General features: G+C 39.1%; 1 protein-coding gene across 1 annotated transcript in view; it reads left to right on the forward strand.

Moving 5' to 3' along the window:
- KIAA0319 (KIAA0319 ortholog) overlaps positions 1-8,974 on the forward strand; it is a 42,156-nt gene extending 33,182 nt beyond the window's left edge. The window contains exons 14-20 of the mRNA XM_018077723.2: positions 692-830; positions 1,996-2,155; positions 3,453-3,595; positions 4,190-4,312; positions 5,709-5,799; positions 7,299-7,390; positions 8,247-8,974. Of these exons, the coding sequence (XP_017933212.2) occupies positions 692-830; positions 1,996-2,155; positions 3,453-3,595; positions 4,190-4,312; positions 5,709-5,799; positions 7,299-7,390; positions 8,247-8,425 (927 nt within the window). The 3' untranslated portion in view covers positions 8,426-8,974. The remainder of the gene's footprint in view (positions 1-691; positions 831-1,995; positions 2,156-3,452; positions 3,596-4,189; positions 4,313-5,708; positions 5,800-7,298; positions 7,391-8,246) is intronic.
- The last annotated feature ends 4,123 nt before the right edge of the window (positions 8,975-13,097 follow it).

The raw sequence follows: 13,097 nt of genomic DNA on the forward strand, positions 1-13,097 counted from the left end.
ATTTGATGCTAGATGTGTAGATACCTTGCTTGGCAGACCATGGTGAGTAGCCTGGGTCATTAGGGCAGAGGAGTCTGCTCTCTGAGAGAGGCAGAAAGCAGAAATACCTCATGATAAACTGAAATTTATATGTCCTACTAAACCTGGGATAACTTGTTTTCCCTATCTCACAAAGTGTTGTGGACAACTCTTTGCACTCAGGAAGATACTGAAAAATCAGCAAGTGCTGAGAGGGGAGAAACAGCAAAATCCAAACAAAGCTTCTAGAGGCAATTCACATGAGTGTGTAAGAATTGAAGAGGCTTAGCTTAAATACAGCTGGCAGAGTTGATAGTTGAAAATACATGAACTCGGAGGAAAGGAAATTAAGAGTTAAGAAAGCAGAACTAAGGATAGTGGTATAAAACAGAGAAATAATAATGTAACTGTCTCGAATTTTCAAGCAAATGAGTTCTTCAGATTGTCAGCTGTTCTTTCTGGGGTATTTTTAATGAAAATATCCATACTGTGCAGACATCCTCATTAACTTTCACTTCCAAACTGTCCTTACTCTGCTATAGACTATGGGTAGGTCACATTTGTCCCGAAAGTCAAAGCAAGAACTCACACTGTCGTTCCGGATAGCCGACTTGATAGTCAAACCTGCAGCTTTCCCTGAGGGTGTAATTATTCCAGTACCTTTTTTCTGCAGGATGTGATCCATGGCTCGGACCACGAGGCAGTACTGCAGCTAACTAATCTGGTGGAAGGAACCTATACTTTCCACTTGAAAGTGACGGATGCTAAAGGAGACTCAGATGTTGATTCAGCAACTGTTGAAGTGCGGCCTGGTATGAGAATTAAAAGGTCATCGATACGTTGTGAATACCACATCTTTGTTCTCCTTTTCACTTATTTATTTAGATGTTGACAAGATTCTCTCAAAGCAAACAGGTCTTTCTCTTCCTACCTTATTGTTCTCTGAATAGGCCTGAGTGTGTTAGAAGTTGGCATGTCAGGATTCTTAACTGCTACAGTCACCTTAGTGGGAGCATCAATAAATGAAAATTATACTTTCTAGTTAATATTTTCATTAGGCTTTTATTCCTCTTCATTCATTGTAGGTTTTTGTTTCTTTTTTTCTGACTGTAATCTGTTTGGCCAGTAGAAAGAGATGGGAGCTAAACATTAAGTCTAGGTACAAATACTGCAGATGTGTGTTTGATGATTGAAAGTGTGGCTTTATGTCTGTTTTTCTTCTTTCCTCCTGAAGGAAAAAAGCAATCCTCAGAGAATGTTAGGGAGACGTAAACTGTCTTTTCATGGTTTGATATTGCTTGTTTTATAGACTTGTTTTCAAATGCAGGATGAATAGCTATATGATGGAAGTTGAAGCTTCAGTTTTCTTGCTTGTCTGACTCCTGGGCAGTGATTTTCTGTTCCTCACTTTATTGTTGAATGTAGTCATAATAATTAGGTCATGATTCTCACTGGATAACTGTGAAGTTTCTCTTCTTTACAAGGCACTCTAGAAGTCCAAGTACTATTTAACAGAACCCTCAGTTTGTAAGGGTAAACATATCTGATATTTCTCAAATTTGCCATTCTCAGACATACAAGTTCATCTTTGGCTCTCTTTTCCTGAGTGATAACCAGTAGTAAATAAGTAGCAGGGAACTCAGTAATTAGAGTCACCTAATGCTTACCTCTGACTTTAAGATGGCAGCATTTAGGGGAGCAGAAGTTGCTATTCTGCACAGAAATATGTAAATGCTGAACTGAAGTGCACCCTGAAGTACTCTTATTTCGATTGATGACATTGGTTTGTTTCAGAGGGAATGTGACAATATAGGCTAAGTACTTTGTTAAGAACATGAAAGAGTTGGCTTTTCAGTGATACAGGTCTTATACAGGAAAATACAGTATTAATAAATACTTTCAAGTACTGCATGTTGTCTTCAGTTGGTACTGAAATTTGCCAGGCTCTGAAAGAATAGTATGTTCTTCTTCTGTCAGATCCCAAAAGGAATGGTCTGGTGGAGCTGATTCTGCAGGTTGGAGTGGGACAGCTGAGTGAACAGCAGAAGGACACTCTGGTGAGACAGCTGGCTGTATTGCTGAATGTTTTGGATTCAGATATCAAAGTTCAGAAGATACAAGCCTACTCAGATATAAGGTACAAAGATATCCTCCTGTACCCGAAAGATTTGTGATTTTCTTTGCCTCTTTCACAGCTCATAATTAGTTGCAAAATAATCTTTTGTAAGATGACAAAAAATGCTGTACTTCTCAACAGAATGTACTTTAAGAGGTGAATGTCTTCTGCGGTAGAAAATCGATGAAATAAGCTCTGTGGAGGTCTAGAACTGAAGTATTTTGTTTTAAAAAAAAATCAGACTTTTTCTCTATAGATTTTTTTATTTTTTCCTTTAGAGAAAGTTCATGGATATATATTTCAGTGTCTTTGTTCCCTAAAGTGCTGCTATTTTTTCAAAATGCTGGACAGAGCAAAACAGAGAGACTTTCTCACAGTGAAGCAAGTATTGTATTTCAAAATAAGGTTCCAACTCTATTTGATCAAACCGTTTTGTTTCTACTTCTTCTCTAAGGTTTTGATATTGTTAATATTTTATAAACATTTTCCCAGGTAACTGGCAATGAAAACCCATTTTTTGCAGAGGAAACTCCACAGTGGGTACTCCTACATGTGGCATTTTACTTTGAAGTAGAAATACCCTCTCTGCCTGCTGTAGAGAGCTAGAGATGGCTGTGCATGCCCACAGAACCCAGCTCATGTTGACATGAGTTACCTTTAAATTCCTTCCTGTTAACTACTTGGTAATTTAAAGCCCATTTTGGTGTTTATTTAGCTCTTGGGGAACCTCTTAAAATTTAAAAACACAGTTTGGAAAATCTACCATTTATGGCTGTGATATTTTTAATAACAGCGTTTTAAATTAAAATGTTCCCTGAAGTGTCTGATACAGGATGAGATCAACACCACCCAACTTGTAAGCTGTGGATGATGGGGGAAGAGGCCTTCCATATGAAATCTCTGTATCCCTTGCTTCTGAGCTTTTTCTCCTATTTAATTTGGTTTCCTAAAGTTAGTGAAATTACTTCAGAGCACTTTATGACAGGTTCTGCATGAGGGTGGAGAAAGCAAATGTATATGTACTTCTTAAAGCAGAAGTCAGGAGGACCAAGAAGGGAATTACATTTGCTGTTGTCCTCACATTTCTTCTGTGAAACTGAGAAGCCAAAGAACTGCTGGTGCTCCAAGCTCAGAATGAAGTCTGTGTCATTTGAATGGAGTTGACTGATCCATGGACAGAATTCCCAAATCTTTATCAGTGGTGACATTTGCTTTCCAGAAACAAACAAAACTAAAGGCTATATATGCCTTTATACTTTTATTACTGAATGCCTGACAAAAGTGATCTTTGACAGCAGTCATGACCTTCTTTCTGCAGCACCGCAGTTGTGTTCTACGTGCAGAACGGGCATCCTTCCACGGTGATCAAGGCATCAGATGTCTCAAGAACTCTGCACCTGCAGCTCTTGAAACAGAAGGCTGACTTCCTGCTCTTTAAAGTCCTGCGAGTTGACACGGCTGGTGTGTTTTGTACCGTGCTTGCTCATCTTGGAACTCTGCATGCATTTGGCTAACACAGTGCCTGGAAACAGTGCATGAAGGCCTTCTGTCTGCCATCTGGTGTCTGGGCTTGGGTGTAGCTTTCCAAAAGATAATATTGAAGACAATACTTAAAATGTTTCATGATTTGTGGAAAACTGGTGCCAATTACTTGTATTCTTTTAAAAGACATCATCTGTGACAGCAGGCAAAAGTACATCTTAATCTGGTCTGCATCAGGAAGGCCTGGAGAATGAGGATAAGGATACCTTACATAACATCTTTTCTTGGAAGATGGGCAAAATTCAATATAGCCATAATATAGATATGTTTCATGTCTCTGGTTCCTTCAGAGCTTATAGTGTTCAGTAAATAGGCTGGTAACCTAACTTGTTCTTGTCTGCAAGTATCAGGCAGAATGATCGGGTGACTGCTGTGTTATAACCTAGTCTTCTAATATTTTCAATATAGATAGGCCACTAGGGTTTCTTATAATGAATTGCTGCTTTTGCCCAAAAAGGATGCGTGACAAGTTGTCCGTTTGCACAAGTGACCCACGTTTGGTTTTGTTTGTAGCCTGTCTTTTGAAATGCTCTGGACACGGGCACTGTGACCCCATAACAAAGCGCTGCATTTGCTACCAGCTGTGGATGGAAAACTTGATACATCGTTATCTAAATGATGGAGAGAGTAATTGTGGTGAGTTTGGTGTTGTGGAATGTATTTTAAGAGTAACTCGTAGTCTTGCGACTGTTGATTATTTGCTCTCAGAATGGGGAAGACTTAGGAGGTAGATGTTGAGGGAGGACTAAAACGGTCTCTGTTTTCCAGCCCAGCAGTACATTTCTGTAGAAAGGTATTTGAATAATTTCCTGAAATTACAATGTCTTGGCAGTAGTAGCCTGTATTTAAAATATTTTAAAAGTTTAAATTTTAAAAAGAATCACTATCTGATGAAAAATATGTGAAAATTTTCTCACAGGAGAGAAATTTTGCAACAATTTGGGGCCAGTTGGAGGGATTGTTTAATAACATGGGCAGTGGAAAGCTTTTGAGTAGGAGTGTTGCAAAACTGTAAAAGAGACAGCAACTTAGATTCTCTGAGTGGGTGGTTGATGCTTCTGTACCAGAAGTGTGATCTGATCTAAGCAAAGAAGACATCAGTGTTCTGGACTGACCAATACTGTCACCTTTAGAACCTCAGTTTCTTAGCATGATTAATTCCACTGTTTCTTTCAGTTTGCCTGTTGCATCTAGGAGATGCAATTTAGGTTCACCAGCATCATCCTGTCCATATTCTATGGCACATCTAATTTATCAGCCTAAATTCTCTATTTCAAAAAACTAATACTTAAATTGAAATTTAATTTGTCTTCTACTTAAGTTGAAATAAAGCTCAACTCTCTAAGTACTGTGCAGGCTTGGAGACATTTGCTGAGCAATGCACTAGTCTTCAAGTAAATCTATAAATGCTTATAAGGAGCTTAGTACAAGCCATTAAGTAACCATGGGCTATGTAGTAAACAAAGACTAATGACAACCCAAAGAGGGTGGTAGGTTTTAAGCCTGAGGCTAGGACCTCCTGTAGCCCTGCTGTGCTATTCCATAGTATAATAATAACACTGAAAATAGTGAACATGTTGGAGTTCACATTATTGCACATCTCTCTGTATCCTTCTCTTTTCCTGGATTTATAAATGTAAGTGTGCAGGTAGAAAGATCTATCTCTATTCAGCTGCTCTTTTAAAGCACTACTGCTCTTTTAAAGCCAGACCTAGAGTACACCTATGTTTATTTCAGTTAGAGAATGATAACTGAGGTGGTAACCATGCCCCTTTGCAGGACTTTCAGTTCTCACATAGACTTCAGAAATCTTGGGACGGTAAAAGGTATTAGAGTGGAAGAAAATTTTCTAACGTGCACTTTCAGTCTTAAAGCTTAAGAGTTTTTAGGAATTCTTCTGAGAATATGAATGTGCTGAGTTTTCCTAACTTCCTGTTGGCACTCCCCATTTCTCAGAATTGGTTATTTTAATAGGGTTTGTATTAGAAATTATTCATCACTTTACAAAGCACTGTTGTGTTTCTTTTTTCAGAGTGGAGTATACTCTATGTGACTGTATCTGTTTTTATTTTGATTGTGGTCATGGTAGGGCTTGCCTGGTTCTGCATCTGCTGCTGCAAGAGGTACATGATTTGTGTTTCTTTTTGATGGGGTATATGCAAGAACTGCCATATTTTAGTCCAGTCCTTAGCACTAAACCACTGAATTCTTTTCAGACATGTGAGGAGCTTCCTGTAGCTGTTTCTGTAGAGACACACTTTTGTTGAAAAAAAGAGTATCCATTTGTGTCTCTGTGCTTCTCTACATTAAAAAACCCAAAAAGCTAATGTTGCAGTATCATTTGTATGAAGTGATAATTATTGTCAAAATGCTGAGAGTATACTACAGATCTTCACAGTCTCCAAGTCCTCCAGGTATTCTATGCAAACAAAAAAGAGGCACACCCTGAAGGTCACTCAGTGATAATGGAATGTTCTAGGCCATGGGAAAGGATCTGCTCCCAGTCTTGTGTTTCCCCTGGACAGGAAGGGTGGGTAGGTGGGCTGCATGTGGCTAACAGGCAAGGAGTACTTCAGCGATCTCAGTTATGCAGACTTCTTGCTTCCTCTTTCCTTAAACAGTTCTATCTACTACTCTGTGTTGTTTCCCTTTCTGTCCTCCCTCCAGTCTTTCGTGGTGAGCTGATAAGAAATTCTCTTTCAAGTGACAGGCCCCTGCAAGTTCTGTCACTAGAGCAAGTGTTTCTGCTGCAGCCCAAACGGCTCAGCAAATAGATAGCTTGTTCAGGTGTTAGTAAAAATGAAATGCTGTCAAAATCTTTCCATATTTTCAACTTTTTGTAGTATATAAAGGATGTGTGGGAGTTGATGCCGATTTGCTTTTTGTGGTTGAAGGAACAGTGCTGTTAGTAGAAAACTTTAGATAGTAAAGTTTGTCCCACTCCACTCCCACAGTGTGGAGCCTCACAGGCTTGTATAGATTTGATGATAAAGGGATTCTTTATTAGTTCAGCTGCTTTTGTCCTTTGTCCTCATGTTGCTTGTGCCAGAGAGTGAGGGCTGGTTGATACAGATCCATGTGAAAAAGGGGAAAGAAATGCTGCACAGGACAGAATGGCAAGAGATTCCCTTTGCTTTGGGGAAACTACAGGGGAAAGTACACTGTAGTCCTAAGATTTGACTGGAGTTTTGGAGGTTTTAAAGACTTTGAGTTGCCAAATGAATTCTATTTTTTTTTTAGAAGACCATAGAGGCCAAGTGGGTGGCTGTTGTTGTAATGTTGGCTGAGCAGTAAAGTGGCTTCACTGTGAACTGTGAGGGCAAATGAATATATGTCTGCCTTGTCTGTAGTAACTATGTTGAAGTTGAACAAACTGAACCCCTGTGGCAAATAAATCTTACTTTCTTCATCTTTGTATATCAGAGAGAAAATAAACTATGCTGTCTTGTCCAGATTGTACAGTTGCTTTATGCAGGTATAAACTGGAACAACTATTTTAAAGTGGAGGTGAGAAAGTACAATGACACTGTGTATATCAGGGTATATAGCTATGTGTATGAAAAGGACCAGATTTATGTGTGTACATGAGAATGACATGTCTTTGTGGTAACTTCCTTTCTAGCAGAAAGAGGACAAAGATAAGAAGGAAAACAAAATATACCATCCTAGATAACATAGATGAGCAGGAGAGAATGGAGCTACGACCCAAATACGGTAAGTGCTATATGGTAAGCTGTGAACTCATCCACCGAGCGTACAGTCAATGTGTCTGAATTGACAGCTGTAGTCAGGAGGAGCCCAGAAGCTGGCCTAAAAGTTTGGAAATGGCAAAGTCAGACAATGGAGTGGCTAGAGAGGAATTCCTTCATTTCTTGTATGAAGCCTTGGGCTCAGCCACTGCTCTGAGCTTCTTAGTTAATCTTAATTTAGAACATTTTATTGTCCCACAGACATTCTCTATGTAACCTTTTCTCCTCTGCACATGCTTTAATTTGGAGCTGTTTTTATTGCTGCCCAGCAGTTCCTTCCTGACCTATAAGTGCCCTGTTAAACCTCAGTAGACTTCAGCTGCTGTTTACATATATTTTGATTTCCTTAAATTCCAGTTTTTAGCAGGGGAAGTGTTGGAATCCAAGAAATTAGAATCATCCTGAGAAATTGCTTTCCTAGAAAGACAGAGATAACATTTCTGTAGAAACCATGACCTTTCATTCCCACTTGTGTTAATAAGACACTTGAGTAGACAGACCAATTTCCAGATTTAAGCTATTAAAAGTACATTAGGTATGTACTAAGATAATCTAATTGTTTCAAATTTAAATGCATATATTCAGATTTCAGAGCCATAAACTGATAGGCCTGTAGTGAAGTCGGAAGAGTATCTGCCCGACAGTATGTGATAGTTCTTAGGCCAGTTCTTATATTGGTAGTGGCAGTGGTGCATGCTGTTACATTACACTGCAGAGAAGGTTTTCACTTACTTTTCATATCACAGCAGGGACAGTGGTGGTTAGTTATTACTAAAAAGTCAAATCTTTCTAATGAGTTTGTTTTGCTTTTTTATTGTCAGGTATAAAACACAGAAGTACAGAGCACAACTCCAGTCTGATGGTCTCCGAGTCAGAGTTTGACAGTGATCAGGACACTATCTTCAGCAGAGAAAAGATTGAAAGAGAGAATCCTAGAACACTTATGAATGGATCCATCAGAAATGGAGTTTCCTTCAACTACAGCTCCAAAGACAGATAACTGAATGAGGGTAAAAGCACAGAACATGCTGGTGCGACACATCTGAAACATGTTGGCTCACCTCTGTTTTTTCTAGAACCAAAAGCTTCCTAAATTATCAATTAATTGCAGATGAAAGGGTAAATTTTTAACACAGGTAGAGGAAGGAAGAATGAAGGAAGAAAGATTAGATGGTCCACTAACTCTTCTTGTCACCATTATAGGAACAAGGAAAAGCACATCTTATTTTTTCCATGTTCCATGCTGAATGTTTGTCTGAACTTCTGAAGACCCTTTTTTCTATGTCACTGCTACAAAATTAGCCGGGGCTGTTGTGCTACAGACTGTGATAACTAACAATGGCATATGGATTCATGTCCTGTGCTCCTAGCACTCTCTTGGAGAAGCAGTGTGGTTTATAACAGCAAAAGCCAATATAGATAAATTCCATTACAACTATAGAGAGTAATATGTGGCCACAGACTCCATCTTAATTTTCAGTTCAGGATGGAAACACAGAGCATTTTTAGTGCATTGTGTTTATCTTACTGCGCTTTGTGAATTCTTTTTCTAGGGTGGAAATTCTTTTCTAGGGAATTCTTTTTCATGAGGTGGAAATGTCTTTGTTTTGTTTTCAGAGAAAGTTTTCCCCTGTATTTTCATAGGAGGTATGATGTCTACAGGAAAGTCCAGCCTTAGGCTGATTCTGTAATGATGAAAGTGCTTTATCTATGCCGTGTCCATCCAGGAAACTGTAGCGCCTTCAGAAGCATTTTAAGCATCTCAAGCAACCTTTTGCTTAGACATCATTTTTGAGGAGCTCTGAACCTTCTAAGACTAAACACTCAGCCGAGATGAGTTTTCATCTGTCAGCCTTAGTGCTCAGTTAAAGAACGTGCCAGGCACTTGTGTAGTGAAATGCTTCTGGCAAATACCATGTGTGAAGCAGGAGGTTCAACACTTACCTTCATTGTCATGGGAATTGGTATTGAACAAGGTTTTAGCTTGAACATTGAACTGTTTTACTTCTTCCTCTGTGGCTGTTCAGTGACTGGATGTGTTGACCTAAAGAGATCCTTTCAGGTTTTTGGCAAGGGTAGGTGTATTGAAGTTCTTAAAATCCTGTTCACAGTCTGGATAATTTCTTCACAGCCTGCTTGTTAGGCTTTAAAATCATGCCCCCACAATACTGTCCTTGAAATCCCAAACGGAAGACCTGGCTTTTATACATAAGCCTCACTTGGTGGGGACATCTGTGTCCGTGGTACTATTTAGCCATGACGTCAGCTTTTCCTGGGGGTACTCTACTGATGTGCTGGAGTCTTGGGCTGAGATGGAGGAATGATGTTTCGATGGAGAAAACATTCCTCTGGGAGCATTTTGGAGAGAGTTTTTTTGGTTTTAGTCCAGAAGTAGAGAACCCAATATTGGAGAAGGATGGAGCAGTATAGAGATCAAGGGGAGCAGCATAGAAGGCTCAGGGAGGGTATATAGCCCATCTCCATCATGAAGAATAATTTAGTGGAGAATTTTAGGGCTTTCTCCATCTCTTCTTAGAAGTCTGAGAGACCAGAGTAGCTGAGTTGAACACTGGGGCTTCTGTGTTTCTCTTGTTAATGGAGTTGGGCAACTAGGTTGGAAGGAATCAGTAGTCAAAAGTTGCAGCAACACGGCATGCTCATACTTGTTTCATACCTTTGATTCTCAAATGCAGCCAACAAGAGTCCATAAGGCTACTAATACAGCACTGAGGAATATTTATCCTGTGCCCAGCCCTGCATTTCTCTGAAGAGCTTTGTGTGGCTGCGGGAGTCATCGTGGAGGGAGAGGCTGTGAAGAGCTAAAAAGGGCTAGTGCAGGTGTTGTCTATGTTTTTCCCATACCCACCAGCAAGGTACAGTATAAATGGTATGATTTGCTTTCTTCAGAAACCAAGTTTCAACTCTTGTGTATGGGGGGTTTAGCATATTTATTGAAACAAATCTACTTTATCACACTCTCCCCCTTCTTGAGAGTGTGTGTGTATATGTATATATATTTTTAAATAACTTGGTCAATAAAAGCAAGGTCAGCTTCTGATGTCTTTCAGTTTCTGCTCCAGATGTGTTAACGTAATAATGCAGTGTTTACTTTAAAGTATTCCTGAATAAAGTTAAGGCCCATTCAAAATACTGATTTTTTTTTTCATTTGAAATTCAAATGTTGGGCTTAATCCATTCTGCACAACTTCCCAGAATGGTCCAGCAGGAATCATGCTCATGGACACATGCATTTTTAAACAAGCAAATAAGTTGCTTAAGCAATTTCAACTTTGTATTTGCCATGCTGCCATTAATGCTTCTGCTAAATACTCTCTCCAGTGTGCCTTTATCTATAAACTTACCTTTTAGGACATGGTGGTGCAGTCAGCAGCATCCATCAGTTTTGTAAGATCAGTCACTTTATATGTTTTGGGTTTATTTTATGTTTAAAGCCAGTGCAAAAGGCTAGGAGGTTGTTCTTTCAAGGAATTAAAATTTAGACATCTTTTTATGAAAAATAAAAAACAAAACAAAACAAAAAACCCAACCAAACAAAAAAAACTGAAACCCAACCAACCAAACAAAAAAAACCAACCAAACAAAAACCCCAAAACAAAAACCCAAACGAAACCCCAAAACTAAAGGTTGATTCTCTAGTAAAACAAGTACAGGAATCAGGTTTTTCTTGTTCTGTGTGTAAGCATACATTGTCAACTCTGTCCTTTTAGGTAAACAGTCTTCTCTCCCTCTGTCAGATGCATCACATATAAGTAGTGTTCAGGCATCTGTTTTGTGCTGACAGCTGTTTGCTTATAGGGTATCAATTTTGCTTTTCTTGGTCTCTGTGGGCAAACAGAAGTGTGCACACATAAAAGGAACTTAACAGTGTGTGAACTTAACAGAGAGAGAGTGAGTGGGTGCATGTGTTCTCTGTGCTGGATGCACACTTTCCTTAAATATTCTGATGTTCTTGAAATAACTGAGTTTAGGCAAATGTCCTGTTTCTGCTTTTAGCTTTAAGTGAAACCCCCAGTATACTGATAATGGGCAGTAGTCAGATGGAGCTTTGGGATGGTGGTAATAAAATGACATTTAGTGTAGTCTTCTGCCATTTATTTGAGGTTTGAGAGAGGTAAACATTCCTCTAGAAGAAGGAAAATGGGATAGAGAGGTGAATTTGTTTCTTAATATCAGTTATTGCTTATCATTGATCCTATCTAGAATATTAATCCCATATTTCTGCATCAAAGAAAAACCCATTTCACGTTCCTTTTATATCCTGAACTCCCCAAGGCAAAGGAGAGAAATAAAAAGTTTAGAATTAAATTTTAAAAAGGAGGCAGCAAAGGCAAATAATTCTTGCACAGGCTATGAATCAAGTGCAGATGAGCTGCAAATTTGTAGTTTGTCTCTGTATGGAAGCACTTCTCCCTGTGGGTGGATGGGTGAGTTATTACAGAACTTATATTAGGAACCTGTTTCTAGAAAATGTTATTTATTGCAATTGCTATTGTATTGTAACTGGAACTGTTTCCAAGCTGAAATTGCTACATTTATGTAACTAATAAATTTTTGTCTTTCCTTTTAGGAATTTGTCAGGTACTCTTTTAGGCATGGTGTACTGTATTGGACTCAACACTCAGGTCAGGCTAATAGACATACGTTGTATACCATAGCTTATGTCTGTACTCAAACATAAAAGTAGTGCAATAGCTGATCCCTTCCTTTCCTACTGACAGAAGCATCTTCTTCAACAGAGGTGCCATAATTCAGTACATCAGAGAGCAGGAAAAAAAATAATTTACTGCAGTTCACAGTAGGTTTTCTTGTGGTGCTTGTCCTTACTTGGTTTAATTGGCTGCGTGTAAATAATCACCAGCTGTCATACCGAGTGTGGTAATTTCACAAGTTTTGTGGCTTACTCTATAACAAATCCAGTATCTGAGAGCGTTTGTCAGTACAATGGCTGCTTTGCAGTAATCAGTGTGCAATATAAACCAAAATACTGTGTTAGATAGAGGCAGGTTTTGCTGCCTGTTTCTGAACTTCAAAAGAAAAAGTCCTTGCATCAGTGTGTGTGAAGTTTGTGCTAATTTGTGATAATAAAAGGTACTATGAGATACAAGTGTCTTTCTCTAAGGAAAAATCATACCCCATAAAAGCTACACTTTTAAGTGTATTTGGATACATAGTGCCGCAGTCTACATGGCACCTCATACATTCATACTGGACTCCTGCAAGGGCATACTGGCTGCTGAATGAGCTGATGAGATACATAAATGTCCTGTACTGAGGAATGGAATCTGCCCCTTTGTTATTGCACTGTACATTTGGTAACAGCAGTAGCCTGCCTCCATCCCTTTGAGTAGCCTGGTGCAACAGAATATCAGCAGCAGTGATTCCTAAACAACTTCAGCCAGTTGTGCAAAGTAGCTTGAGCACTCACTGATAAAAGCGAATATGCCACCAACTTCTTGTGGTTGTTCCTGGAAGGTCCTAAGCAGGGAGTCTTGACACAGAAAAACTTAAAACAAGTGCTAAAATGTAACATAGAGCTTCTGAACACACTACCTAAATCTTCTTTAAGTGAGCTAAGTTGCTAATATCTAGCAGAACAGGTAAGCACAGCTTCTGGAGAGTTTATAACACAGAGAAGACAGGCAGCGGGGGTG

The sequence above is a fragment of the Manacus vitellinus genome, unplaced genomic scaffold (genome assembly GCF_001715985.3).
Source record: "Manacus vitellinus isolate BGI_N305 unplaced genomic scaffold, ASM171598v3 scaffold_39_pilon, whole genome shotgun sequence".
NCBI classification, from domain to species: domain Eukaryota; kingdom Metazoa; phylum Chordata; class Aves; order Passeriformes; family Pipridae; genus Manacus; species Manacus vitellinus.